Source organism: Coregonus clupeaformis, chromosome 38, assembly GCF_020615455.1.
Source record: "Coregonus clupeaformis isolate EN_2021a chromosome 38, ASM2061545v1, whole genome shotgun sequence".
NCBI classification, from domain to species: Eukaryota; Metazoa; Chordata; class Actinopteri; order Salmoniformes; family Salmonidae; genus Coregonus; species Coregonus clupeaformis.
The window spans coordinates 2,492,541-2,507,237 of record NC_059229.1 but is presented as its reverse complement, the minus strand read 5'-3'; the positions used below and the strand labels follow the sequence as shown (position 1 = coordinate 2,507,237).

Genomic DNA, 14,697 nt, shown 5'->3' with positions numbered 1-14,697 from the left:
AGTGGTGTTTGTAATACATAGTACCGGAGGAGTGCAGCCATTCATACTGATGAGAGACTTAGAAACACACATCTGAAGGGTGAGAGAGAAAGAAGGAGGTGGAGAGAGAGAGAGAGAGAGAGAGAGAGGGGGAGGTGGAAGAATGGAGAGAGCGAGAACGAGAGAGACAGATAAGGTGGAGGAACGGAGAGAGAGAGGGAACGGAGAGAGAGAGGGAGCGAGATAGAGTGAGAGAGACTGCTGTCGCAGGGTAGAAACTGGACAGACGGAACTGATCTGTTCTCTCTCAGAGACCCCGTCATTCTGGAACCCTCCAAGACAGGGTTCTTCAATCCTGGTCCTGGAGGGCCGAAACACCTCTGTTTTTCATCCTCTCCTTCTAATCAGGGGCTAATTCAGACCTGGGAAAACCAGGTGAGTGCAATTAACTACCAGGTAGAAATAAAAAACAGAAGTGTTTCGGCCCTCCAGGACCAGGATTGAAGAACCCTGCTCCAAGAGGACCAGAGGAGAGAGAAGATGTGGTCTCTCTCACTCTGTCCATATAGCTTAGGGAGACAGAGAAGACAGAAGTAGAAAGAGATGGAAAGAGAGGGAGCAGGTGTCTTGCTGTTTTTCAGATCTCAGATTATTTAGCCGTCTTTCCCCAAGGACTCACAGGGGCGGCAGGTAGCTTAGTGGTTAAGAGCATAGTGCCAGTAACCGGAAGGTCGCTGGTTCTAATCCCCGAGCCGACTAGGTGAAAAATCTGTCGATGTGCCCTTGAGCAAGGCACTTAACCCTAATTGTTCCTGTAAGTCACATAGAGCGTCTGCTAAATGACTAAAATGTAAATGTGAAATGTGAACACAGCCAGGACTAGAACAGAGAAGGTACTCACAGCCAGGAGGTGTGTGTGTGTGTGTGAGAGAATGAGTGTGATATTCTCCATCTCTCGCCAGTCTCTCCTCTCCACTGGGAACTAGTCTGGCTGACTAATGATTTACGTCCTACAGTACTACTACTACACAAGGTCACACCCACATGGACAAGCGTGCGCTCATGCCACCTTCAAGACAACTGGGAACTCTTATATATATAAAAAATAACTAGCTCGACTGGGAAAATAGTTTTTGAACGATCATCCAAATCGGAAACTCTGGCATCTTCTTAGAGCTCCGACTTTCAGACCTAAAGATAACTGATGTCACGATTTGACCTCATTTTCCTCCAGAGTTCCCAGTTGTCTTGAACACACCCTCACACACACGGACAAACACGTCTAGTTAGACGATTTCTTTATTAACTAAATTCATGTCTGAAATAACACATTCCACACGTACATACATCATAATTATACTGAACAAAAATAAACGCAACATGCAACCATTTCAAAGAGTTACAGTTCATATAAGGAAATCAGCCAATGTAAATACATTAATTAGGTCCTAATCTTTGGATTTCACATGACTGGGCAGGGATGGGCCTGGGAGGGTACAGGCCCACCCACTTGGGAGCCATCCCAGCCAATCAGAATGCGTTTTTCCCCACCAAAAGGGCTTTATTACAGACAGAAATCCTCCTCAGTTTCATCAGCTGTCCGGGTGGCTGGTCTCAGACGATCCCGCACGTGAAGAAGCCGGAGGTGGAGGTCCTGGGCTGGCGTGGTTACACGTGGTCTGCGGTTGTGAAGCCAAATTCTCATTGGAGCCGGCTTACGGTAAAGAAATGTTTGCTAAACATGGGACCAACACTTTACATGTTGCGTTTATATTTTTGTTCAGTATAGATTGACTCAGAAATGTGATTCAGAAAGCAAAAAAACCCTAAGAGATAAGGAGTATATAGAGCTGTTTGTTCAAATGACAAATCCACTCAATTCATTCAGTTAGACCTTTTCACCCCTTTCCATTTACAAGAAAATAACAATATGATAGTTGTCTGTCACTGTTCAAAATGACATCCGTGTGTCCAACATGAAGCCATATGAACCTTCTAGAAAAACAAATGAAGAGTAAAGATCAACACAGGAAGAACTAAAACAATAAGAGAACATTTGACTGATGGTTCCAGACTCAGGCTGTCGCCCTAATAGCACCCTATTCCCTATATAGTGCACTACCTTTGGGCTCTTGTAGTGCACTACGTCGGGAATAGGGTGCTATTAGTGACATAGACTAAGATAAGCAACGTAATGAAGTATGATGTCAACAAAGCCCTTGTTTCCTCACCATCATCCTAAAACCTCCAGAGTATCTAGTAATAATTACATTCTATTCTAAGATGATCACATGTATAACTTAGCACACTTCATGCTGAGAAACAACACAAGTCTAGCTAGACTCCATTCATTTAACTTCATATATGAGAGTCCATCTCACAGCTGTGTCAGTCAGACCATGACATCCCAGGTCTGATAGTGAGGTCATAGGTCACCTTGGGGTAATATGATGACATCACAGGTCAGATAGTGAGGTCATAGGTCACCTCAGGGTAATATGATAACATCACAGGTCAGATAGTGAAGTCATAGGTCAGCTCGGGGTCATGTGACAGGTCAGACAACAATGATGTAGAAATCAAGGATCAGCTTCCCCTCCCCCAATTCTAACCTTTACCATTAGTAGGGGAAATGCAAAAACGACCCAAGATCAGTGTCTAGGGGCAACTTCACCCTACGCTGTCGGTTGAAGAGGTCAAGGGTCAGGCAATGACATCACATGTCAAACAATGAGGTCACAGGTCATATAACATCACAGGACACCCCCACCCCCGGGGGGTCAAGTCAGACCGTGGTCTGTCGGCTGAAGAGGTCGAGGGTCACAGCGGAGAGGAAGGCTGGGATGCTCTTCTGGTGGTGAAGGTGTAGGTCCACCATCTCTGTCAGGGTCCTACTGAAGTCTGTCTCCATCAGCTGCATACTGCCTCCACTGGCCACAGCACCCCCACTGGCCTGGAGGAGAAAGAGACGGGGAGAAAGAAAGAGACAGGGAGAGGGGTCAGTTAGAAGTACACCATACATATAAAAGTCTACTACTACTCAACTCACAAAGGTCCGGATGGTTATTGTCATTTATCAGCCTTGTCGTCGTAGTAACAAACCCCCACCTCACAACCCATGCTACCCTACACTGTTTTAACTGTTCTCACACACACCTCTTATTGGTGGAAATACACTGTATATACACAAAAGTATGTGGACACCCCTTCAAATCAGTGGATTCGGCTATTTCAGCCACACCCGTTGCTGACAGGTGTATAAAATCGAGCACACAGCCATGCAATCTCCATAGACAAACATTGGCAGTAGAACGGCCTTACTAAAGAGCTCAGTGACTTTCAACGTGGCACCGTCATAGGATGCCACCTTTCCAACAAGTCAGTTCATAAAATGTCTACCCTGCTAGAACTGCCGCGGTCAACTAAGTGCTGTTATTGTGAAGCGGAAACGTCTAGGAGCAACAACGGCTCAGCCACGAATAGGTAGGCCAAAGAAGCTCACAGAACGGGACCGCCAAGTGCTGAAGCATGTAAAAATCGTCTGTCCTCGGTTGCAACACTCACTACCAAGTTTCAAACTGCTTCCGGAAGCAACGTCAGCACAAGAACTGATCGTCGGGAGCTTCATGAAATTGGATTCCATGGCCGAGTAGCCGCACACAAGCCTAAGATCACCATGCGCAATGCCAAGTGTCAGCTGGAGTGGTGTAAAGCTCACCCCCATTGGACTCTGGAGCAGTGGAAACGCGTTCTCTGGAGTGATGAATCACGCTTCACCATCTGACAGTTTGACAGACAAATCTGGGTTTGCCGGTTGCCAGGAGAACACTACTTGCCCCAATGCACAGTGCCAACTGTAAAGTTTGGTGGAGGAGGAATAATGGTCTGGGGCTGTTTTTCATGGTTCGGGCTTGGCCCCTTAGTTCCAGTGAATGCAAATCTTAAAGCTACAGCATACAATGACATTCTAGATGATTCTGTGCTTCCAACTTTGTGGCAACAGTTTGGGGAAGGCCCTTTCCTGTTTCAGCATGACAATGGCCCCGTGCACAAAGCGAGGTCGATACAGAAGTGGTTAGTCGAGATCGGTGTGGAAGAACTTGACTGGCCTGCACAGAGCCCTGACCTCAACCCCATCAAACACCTTTGGGATGAATTGGAACGGCTACTGCGAGCCAGGCCTAATCGCCCAACATCAGTGCCCAACCTCACTAACGCTCGTGGCTGAATGGAAGCAAGTCCCAGCAGCAATGTTCCAACATCTAGTGGAAAGCCTTCCCAGAAGAGTGGAGGCTGTTATAGCAGCAAAGGGGGGGACCGATTCCATATTAAAGCCCATGATTTTGGAATTAGATATATTAGACGAGCAGGTGTCCACATACTTTTGGTCATGTAGTGTCTGTCTGAAATAAATGGAGCTGGAACAAAAGCCTCTCATCTCTCCTGGACTGGAGGTGAGAGACCCTGTTGTAGGCCTTCACACCAACAAACACACACACACTGCGTCAACAGGGAGAGAACATTAACTTTAGAAGTGAGAAAAGAAAATCGATTTAGAAGTTGTTTGTTGTTTATGGGGACCTGTTTGTGTGTGAGCGGTGGGATGCGTCGGTGAAAGGCTGGATTCATTAAATAAATACAACGCCGCTCAGAGTGAAATCAGGAGAGGGGGCGCAAAGGGAGGAGGGGAGGGAGGATGAAGTAATTAAAGAAACGCAGGGAGGAGAGGAGGAGAGGAGGAGGGAGAGAGAAAGAAGAGAGGAAGGGAGAGAGAGAGAGCACATCTCTCCTACCCAGTCAACTTCTCCATTCACAACCATCCCTCCTCTTCCATCTCTCTGCTCCATTGTGTTTCTCTCCTCCTGTGTGTTAGCCCATCTCCAAAGCTCTGCCATACCCCTAGGCCTATCTCTCTCTCTCTCTCCCTGTACACACACACACACGCCTGGAGGGTGCCATGGGAACCAGGGCCAGTGTTCTAGAGCCCAGAACACTCCAGTGAGTGTGAAAGGTTCTCTACTGTAGTCATTCCCTGTCCGATTCTGAATAATCCACAAACATCGATACATAAAGTATTTCCCCTCTGAAGCCAGTGGTGATGTGTAGCTCAGTTGGTAGAGCAAGGCACTGAAAACGACAAGGATTGTGGGGTTGATTCCCGCTTGGGCCACCCATATGAAAACAGTACGCACGCAATGACTAAGTCACTCTGGATAATAACGTCTGCTAAATGGCATATTATTACTTAAACTCTGACTTATCAGAGCTGGCTAAATAATGTCAACTATATAGAAATAATCAAATAAAACATTTTTCTCTTGGGGTGGAAAGGCCAGTGAGGGAGAGAGAGATAGAGGAAGGAGAGGAGGGACACCGAGAGATAGAAGGGAGACAGGACGGGGGAGAGAGACAGGGGAGAGCGCGATGGAGAGAGACAGGGGAGAGAGCGATGGAGAGAGAGAGAGACAGGGGAGAGAGCGATGGAGAGAGAGAGAGACAGGGGAGAGAGCGATGGAGAGAGAGAGAGACAGGGGAGAGAGCGATGGAGAGAGAGAGAGACAGGGGAGAGAGCAATGGAGAGAGAGAGACAGGGGAGAGAGCGATGGAGAGAGAGAGAGACAGGGGAGAGAGACAGGGGAGAGAGCGATGGAGAGCGAGAGAGACAGGGGAGAGAGACAGGGGAGAGCGCGATGGAGAGAGACAGGGGAGAGAGCGATGGAGAGAGAGAGAGACAGGGGAGAGAGCGATGGAGAGAGAGAGAGACAGGGGAGAGAGACAGGGGAGAGAGACAGGGGAGAGAGACAGGGGAGAGCGCGATGGAGAGAGACAGGGGAGAGAGACAGGGGAGAGCGCGATGGAGAGAGACAGGGGAGAGCGCGATGGAGAGAGACAGGGGAGAGAGACAGGGGAGAGCGCGATGGAGAGAGACAGGGGAGAGAGCGATAGAGAGCGAGAGAGACAGGGGAGAGAGACAGGGGAGAGCGCGATGGAGAGAGACAGGGGAGAGAGCGATGGAGAGAGAGAGACAGGGGAGAGAGACAGGGGAGAGCGCGATGGAGAGAGACAGGGGAGAGAGCAATGGAGAGAGAGAGAGACAGGGGAGAGAGCGATGGAGAGAGAGAGAGACAGGGGAGAGAGCGATGGAGAGAGAGAGAGACAGGGGAGAGAGACAGGGGAGAGAGCGATGAGGGGGGAGAGAGCGATGGAGAGAGAGAGAGAGAGAGACAGAGGAGAGAGAGAGACAGGGGAGAGAGCGATGGAGGGGAAGAGAGAGAAAGAGAAGAGATGGAGGGAGAGAGAAAGAGAAGAGATGGAGGGAGAGAGAGAGAGAAGAGAGAGCACTAGGCCCATAGGGTAATGATTAACGTACAACACTTTCATTTATTCTCTCCTTCCATGGCAGGAAAAACAGAGGAAAGGAATCATATTTAATTTAAAGGTCAGAAGTGGGGGTTTTCTTCAAAAAGGGATTTATTCAAATAGTGTGTGTGTTCTCAATGTGTGTGGATTTATTCAAATAGTGTGTGTATTCTCAATGTGTGTGTGTGGATTTATTCAAATAGTGACCTTATCAATGCTGGTTAGCATATTCATGACTCCCCTAAATGTGTTATGAACAAAACTTGACCTTTATCAAAATCAACAAGTTGTTGTTTAAAAACAACACAACAACTTCATTATGTCAGTCCAGGGTCCTCCTTCCCCCCTCCCCCTCTCCCCACCTTCCCTCTCCCTCTCCCACCTTCCCTCCCCCTCTCCCCACCTTCCCTCTCCCTCTCCCCACCTTCCCCTCTCCACACCTTCCCTCTCCCTCTCCCACCTTCCCTCCCCCTCTCCCCACCTTCCCTCTCCCTCTCTCCACCTTCCCTCTCCCTCTCCCCACCTACCTTCCCTCTCCCTCTCCCCACCTACCTTCCCTCTCCCTCTCCCCACCTACCTTCCCTCTCCCTCTCCCCCACCTACCTTCCCTCTCCCTCTCCCCCACCTACCTTCCCTCTCCCTCTCCCCACCTACCTTCCCTCTCCCTCTCCCCACCTTCCCTCCCCCTCTCCCCCACCTACCTTCCCTCTCCCTCTCCCCCACCTACCTACCTTCCCTCTCCCTCTCCCCACCTACCTTCCCTCCCCCTCTCCCCACCTTCCCTCTCCCTCTCCCCACCTTCCCTCCCCCTCTCCCCCACCTTCCCTCTCCCTCTCCCCCACCTTCCCTCTCCCCACCCTCCCTCTCCCTCTCCCCACCTTCCCTCTCCCCCACCTTCCCTCCCCCCTCTCCCCACCTTCCCTCTCCCTCTCCCCACCTACCTTCCCTCCCCCTCTCCCCACCTTCCCTCGCTCTTCTCCCTCTTCCTTCTGGCCCTCTCACCCTTCCCTCAATCTCCTCTCCCTTCCTCATAATCTGTATTTCTAGTTAAAGGAAATCGATGGTTGGTGGATTAGAATGCGGGGCGTCACACGGCAGTCACCTCAGCCAACCAGAGACGAGGCTGCTGCGGAATGCCAATCATCCACCAATCAAGTCATCACATACTGGGGTACATCCCCTACCGGACTGGACACACAGGAAGACTGACTTACACACACACACACTGGTGCGCGCACACACACACACACACACACACCATCTCAGGGGGTCACTAAGTGACAGCTTTGTGATGGTATATCTTGTAGAATAAGTGGGCTAAGGTAATATGTGAAGGTTGAGCTGACAGTCTTCTAGAATAAGCAGGGTAATGTGTGAAGGTTGAGCTGACAGTCTTCTAGAATAAGTAGGGTAATGTGTGAAGGCTGAGCTGACAGTCTTCTAGAATAAGTAGGGTAATGTGTGAAGATTGAGCTGACAGTCTTCTAGAATAAGTAGGGTAATGTGTGAAGGCTGAGCTGACAGTCTTCTAGAATAAGCAGGGTAATGTGTGAAGGTTGAGCTGACAGTCTTCTAGAATAAGTAGGGTAATGTGTGAAGATTGAGCTGACAGTCTTCTAGAATAAGTAGGGTAATGTGTGAAGGCTGAGCTGACAGTCTTCTAGAATAAGTAGGGTAATGTGTGAAGGTTGAGCTGACAGTCTTCTAGAATAAGTAGGGTAATGTGTGAAGGCTGAGCTGACAGTCTTCTAGAATAAGCAGGGTAATGTGTGAAGGTTGAGCTGACAGTCTTCTAGAATAAGTAGGGTAATGTGTGAAGTTTGAGCTGACAGTCTTCTAGAATAAGCAGGGTAATGTGTGAAGGTTGAGCTGACAGTCTTCTAGAATAAGTAGGGTAATGTGTGAAGGCTGAGCTGACAGTCTTCTAGAATAAGCAGGGTAATGTGTGAAGGTTGAGCTGACAGTCTTCTAGAATAAGTAGGGTAATGTGTGAAGGTTGAGCTGACAGTCTTCTAGAATAAGCAGGGTAATGTGTGAAGGCTGAGCTGACAGTCTTCTAGAATAAGCAGGGTAATGTGTGAAGGTTGAGCTGACCGTCCAGCCAGATCAACTGGACTTATGCTCACTACCAGGATACATACTACACTGTGCACTGTATTGGGTCTGGAAATGTCAGAGAGATCGAACTACAACACCATTGTAATCTCTACCTGCCTTTTCACAACACAGTGGAGAGATGGACAGAGGAGCTCCACTGTCACAACAGAGGAGAGATGGAGTGATGAACAAGGGGCGGCAGGTGGCTTAGTGGTTAAGAGCGTTGTGCCAGTAACCGAAAGGTCGCTGGTTCTAATCCCCGAGCCGACTAGGTGAAAAATCTGTCGATGTGCCCTTGAGCAAGGCACTTAACCCTAATTGCTCCTGTAAGTCGCTCTGGATAAGAGCGTCTGCTAAATGACAAAAAAAAAAAAAAAAAAAAAAAACCGAGGAGAGATGGAGTGATGAACAAGAAGAGGAGAGATGGAGTGATGAACGAGGAGAGAGGGAGTGATGAAGAAGAGGGTATGAGGGAGTTAAAAATAAAAGGCAGAGGAGAAACTTAGTGTGTGTGCATGGTGTGCACGCGAGTGTGTGTGTGACAGATGGGTGTGTGACGGGGGTTACCAGGTCAGCTGAACTCTGAACAGCTGTACTGCCTACTAATGATTCATCTCTCTCTCTCTCGCCTCTATATTAAACTTGACTAACTCTACTTCTCTCCGCATTAAACTTGACTTCCTCTCTCCTCCTCTTCCCCTGATTCTCTGCTCTTCCCGTCCCCTGATTCTCTCCTCTTCCCCTGATTCTCTGCTCTTCCCGTCCTCTCTCCTCCTCTTCCCCTGATTCTCTGCTCTTCCCGTCCTCTCTCCTCCTCTTCCCCTGATTCTCTGCTCTTCCCGTCCCCTGATTCTCTGCTCTTCCCCTGATTCTCTGCTCTTCCCGTCCTCTCTCCTCCTCTTCCCCTGATTCTCTGCTCTTCCCGTCCTCTCTCCTCCTCTTCCCCTGATTCTCTGCTCTTCCCGTCCTCTCTCCTCCTCTTCCCCTGATTCTCTGCTCTTCCCGTCCTCTCTCCTCCTCTTCCCCTGATTCTCTGCTCTTCCCGTCCTCTCTCCTCCTCTTCCCCTGATTCTCTGCTCTTCCCGTCCTCTCTCCTCCTCTTCCCCTGATTCTCTGCTCTTCCCGTCCCCTGATTCTCTCCTCTTCCCCTGATTCTCTGCTCTTCCCGTCCTCTCTCCTCCTCTTCCCCTGATTCTCTGCTCTTCCCGTCCCCTGATTCTCTGCTCTTCCCGTCCTCTCCTCTCTTTCAGAGGAGAATGTGGTTTCTTTAAACGTCTGATGTCTAGGACATCCAGAGAATGAAAAGGTAAAAGCCACAGCCTTCTAGAACTACCTGACGATAGATATAACAGAGAGGGAGAGAGATGGGGAGAGAGAGATGGAGAACGTGGTGAGATGGAGGGATGGAGAGAGAGAGAGATGGAGTGACTAGATCACTCCTATCTTTAGGTGAGATGTAGGGATGGAGAGAGAGAGAGAGATGGAATGACTAGATCTCTCCTATCTTTACCTCTCAAGTCTCAGAAACCACTTAAGACAACAGAACAGAGGCTCGTGATTGGCTGAAGGGAGAAAAACAGAACGGATATTAATGGTATAATAAATAATATGCAAATTAACTCCTGGTTCCAATTTAAATGCAGATTCTGATATTTAGCTTCTGGTGAAGAGATGGATGCACTGGAGAGAGAGAGGGGGGGGACAGAGACAGAGAGGGGGGGGTACAGAGACAGGGAGAGAGCGAGGGAGAAATGGGGAGAGGGAGAGGGAGAGAGACAGGGAGACAGACAGGGAGAGAGACAGGGAGAGAGGGAGAAAGGGGGAGAGAGGGGGAGAGGGAGAAAGGGGGAGAGGGGGAGGTAGAGAGACAGGGGGAGAGGGGGAGAAGGGGGAGGTAGAGAGACAGGGGGAGACAGGGAGAGAGGGAGAGGTAGAGAGACAGGGAGAAAGGGAGAATGGGGAGGTAGAGAGACAGGGAGAAAGGGAGAGGTAGAGAAGGGGGAGGTAGAGGAAGAGAGGAGAAGAGATGGTTATAGAGAGAGGAGAATAGATGGTTATAGAGAGAGGAGAAGAGATGGCTATAGAGAGAGGAGAAGAGATGGCTATAGAGAGAGGAGAAGAGATGGCTATAGAGAGAGGGGAAGAGATGGCTATAGAGAGAGGAGAAGAGATGGTTATAGAGAGAGGAGAAGAGATGGCTATAGAGAGAGGAGAAGAGATGGTTATAGAGAGGAGAAGAGATGGCTATAGAGAGAGGAGAAGAGATGGTTATAGAGAGAGGAGAAGAGATGGCTATAGAGAGAGGAGAAGAGATGGCTATAGAGAGAGGAGAAGAGATGTTATAGAGAGAGGAGAAGAGATGGCTATAGAGAGAGGAGAAGAGATGGCTATAGAGAGAGGAGAAGAGATGGCTATAGAGAGAGGAGAAGAGATGGTTATAGAGAGAGGAGAAGAGATGGCTATAGAGAGAGGAGAAGAGATGGCTATAGAGAGAGGAGAAGAGATGGCTATAGAGAGAGGAGAAGAGATGGCTATAGAGAGAGGAGAAGATATGGTTATAGAGAGAGGAGAAGAGATGGCTATAGAGAGAGGAGAAGAGATGGTTATAGAGAGAGGAGAAGAGATGGTTATAGAGAGAGGACAAGAGATGGCTATAGAGAGAGGAGAAGAGATGGTTATAGAGAGAGGAGAAGAGATGGCTATAGAGAGAGGAGAAGATATGGTTATAGAGAGAGGAGAAGAGATGGCCATAGAGAGAGGAGAAGAGATGGTTATAGAGAGGAGAAGAGATGGTTATAGAGAGAGGAGAAGAGATGGTTATAGAGAGAGGAGAAGAGATGGTTATAGAGAGAGGAGAAGAGATGCTATAGAGAGAGAAGAGATGGTTATAGAGAGAGGAGAAGAGATTGTTATAGAGAGAGGAGAAGAGATGGCTATAGAGAGAGGAGAAGAGATGGTTATAGAGAGAGGAGAAGATATGGCTATAGAGAGAGGAGAAGAGATGGTTATAGAGAGAGGAGAAGAGATGGCTATAGAGAGAGGAGAAGAGATGGTTATAGAGAGAGGAGAAGAGATGGCTATAGAGAGAGGAGAAGAGATGGCTATAGAGAGAGGAGAAGAGATGGCTATAGAGAGAGGAGAATATATGGTTATAGAGAGAGGAGAAGAGATGGCTATAGAGAGAGGAGAAGAGATGGTTATAGAGAGAGGAGAAGAGATGGTTATAGAGAGAGGAGAAGAGATGGCTATAGAAAGAGGAAGAGAGGAGAAGAGATGGCTATAGAGAGAGGAGAAGAGATGGTTATAGAGAGAGGAGAAGAGATGGCTATAGAGAGAGGAGAAGAGATGGTTATAGAGAGAGGAGAAGAGATGGCCATAGAGAGAGGAGAAGAGATGGTTATAGAGAGGAGAAGAGATGGCTATAGAGAGAGGAGAAGAGATGGCTATAGAGAGAGGAGAAGAGATGGCTATAGAGAGAGGAGAAGAGATGGCTATAGAGAGAGGAGAAGAGATTGCTATAGAGAGAGGAGAAGAGATGGATATAGAGAGGAGAAGAGATGGTTATAGAGAGAGGAGAAGAGATGGTTATAGAGAGAGGAGAAGAGATGGTTATAGAGAGAGGAGAAGAGATGGTTATAGAGAGAGGAGAAGAGATGGTTATAGAGAGAGGAGAAGAGATGGTTATAGAGAGAGGAGAAGAGATGGTTATAGAGAGAGGAGAAGAGATGGTTATAGAGAGAGGAGAAGAGATGGTTATAGAGAGAGGAGAAGAGATGGTTATAGAGAGAGGAGAAGAGATGGTTATAGAGAGAGGAGAAGAGATGGTTATAGAGAGGAGAAGAGATGGCTATAGAGAGAGGAGAAGAGATGGTTATAGAGAGGAGAAGAGATGGTTATAGAGAGGAGAAGAGATGGTCATAGAGAGGAGAAGAGATGGCTATAGAGAGAGGAGAAGAGATGGCTATAGAGAGAGGAGAAGAGATGGTTATAGAGAGAGGAGAAGAGATGGTTATAGAGAGGAGAAGAGATGGTTATAGAAAGAGGAAGAGAGAGGAGAAGAGATGGATATAGAGAGAGGAGAAGAGATGGTTATAGAGAGAGGAGAAGAGATGGTTATAGAGAGAGGAGAATAGATGGCTATAGAGAGAGGAGAAGAGATGGTTATAGAGAGAGGAGAAGAGATGGTTATAGAGAGAGGAGAAGAGATGGTTATAGAGAGAGGAGAAGAGATGGTTATAGAGAGAGGAGAAGAGATGGTTATAGAGAGAGGAGAAGAGATGGTTATAGAGAGAGGAGAAGAGATGGTTATAGAGAGAGGAGAAGAGATGGTTATAGAGAGAGGAGAAGAGATGGTTATAGAGAGAGGAGAAGAGATGGTTATAGAGAGAGGAGAAGAGATGGTTATAGAGAGAGGAGAAGAGATGGTTATAGAGAGAGGAGAAGAGATGGTTATAGAGAGAGGAGAAGAGATGGTTATAGAGAGAGGAGAAGAGATGGCTATAGAGAGAGGAGAAGAGATTGCTATAGAGAGAGGAGAAGAGATGGATATAGAGAGGAGAAGAGATGGTTATAGAGAGAGGAGAAGAGATGGTTATAGAGAGAGGAGAAGAGATGGTTATAGAGAGAGGAGAAGAGATGGTTATAGAGAGAGGAGAAGAGATGGTTATAGAGAGAGGAGAAGAGATGGTTATAGAGAGAGGAGAAGAGATGGTTATAGAGAGAGGAGAAGAGATGGTTATAGAGAGAGGAGAAGAGATGGTTATAGAGCCCATCTTAACTCCAACTATAGCCAGCCTCACCTCCAGCCCATCCTAACCCTAACTCTCTAACCCCCAGCTATAGCCAGCCTCACCTAGTGTCATTAGTAGTATAGTATTTAGGATGAAGCCCCAGACAGACAGACATAAGCATATTAAAGAGAACGGTCCTGCCTGTGAACTATGTGATAAAGTGAATAAATCCCAGTGTCTGATGGTAACACCGTACAAAGACAGACAAAGACAGAGGCCCGTTAAGCTTTGTTTAGGACCGAGAGGTCTGTGTGTGGCAGACCTGGGGGTATCGCATCTCGTATTCCCACATCATTGTGTGTGAGTGTGTACAGACACCACCATCCAACGGCAGGCTCAGTGTGTCACCAGCGCCCAATGACAGGCTCTGGAGTATCAGGTTTCCACGGAGACAACAGACATATGTTCCAAACATCACCCAGAGGAGACACAAACCAAAAATCACCTAGGGCTGACAGAACTGTCAGAAGACATCACAGTCACATCCTCACTCCATCCTCGCTCACTTCTCTCTCTACTCTCCCTCATCCATCTCTGTCCTCTCCATCTCTGCTCTCCCTCCCTCTCTGTCCTCTCTGCTCTCCCTCCCTCTCTGTCTGTCTGTCCTCCTCCCCCCCCCCTCCCTGTCCTCCCCTCCCCCGTCCTCCTCCCCTCCCTCCCTCCGTCCTCCTCCCCTCCCTCCCTCCCTGTCCTCCTCCCCTCCCTCCCTGTCCTCCTCCCCTCCCTCCCTCTCTGTCCTCCTCCACTGTCCCCCTCCCTCCCTGTCCTCCTCCCTCCCTCCCTCTCTGTCCTCCTCCCCTGTCCTCCTCCCCTCCCTATCTGTCCCCTCCCTCCCTCTCTGTCCCCCTCCCCTCCCTCCCTCCCTCTCTGTCCTCATCAGTCTGCTGTTATATTCCTGCTATAATTAAACACAAAGAAACAAGTAATAATAATAAATAATAATAAGCCATTTAGCAGACGCTTTTATCCAAAGCGACTTACAGTCGTGCGTGCATACATTTTTGTGTATGGGTGGTCCCGAGGATCGAACCCACTACCTTGGCGTTACAAGCGCCGTGCTCTACCAGCTGAGCTACAGAGGACCAAGTAAATCATCTCTGTCCTCCCCCCTCCCCTCATTTGACATTTTAGTCACTTAGCAGTCGCTCTTATCAAGAGCGACTTACAGGAGCAATTAGGGTTAAGTGCCTTGCTCAAGGGCACGTTTACAGAGTTTTCACCTAGTCGGCTCTGGGATTTGAACCAGCAACCGTTTGGTTACTGGCCCAAAGCTTTCTCCCCATCCCCTCTGTCTGTATGAAAACAGAGCCACTAGAGTGGGAGAGAGGAGGTGGGAGAGCAGGAGAGAGAAAGAGAGAGAGGAGGAGATAGAGAGAGGGAGGAGATAGAGAGAGAGGGGGAGATAGGAAGAGAGATAAAGATAGAGGAGATGGAGATAGAGGAGATCGAGAGAGAGAGAGAGGAGATAGAG

The 14,697-nt window shown here is 48.4% G+C and overlaps 1 protein-coding gene across 2 annotated transcripts in view; it reads right to left on the bottom strand.

Annotated features, from left to right (window-relative positions):
* Window positions 1–1,598: 1,598 nt before the first annotated feature.
* mad1l1 (mitotic arrest deficient 1 like 1) overlaps window positions 1,599–14,697 on the bottom strand; it is a 114,449-nt gene continuing 101,350 nt past the window's right edge. For both annotated transcript variants that reach the window (XR_006657938.1, XM_045211713.1), the window contains exon 19: window positions 1,599–2,932. Coding sequence is in view for 1 of the 2 variants with exons in the window: in XM_045211713.1 (XP_045067648.1) it covers window positions 2,765–2,932 (168 nt within the window). In the remaining variant the exon portion in view is untranslated. The remainder of the gene's footprint in view (window positions 2,933–14,697) is intronic.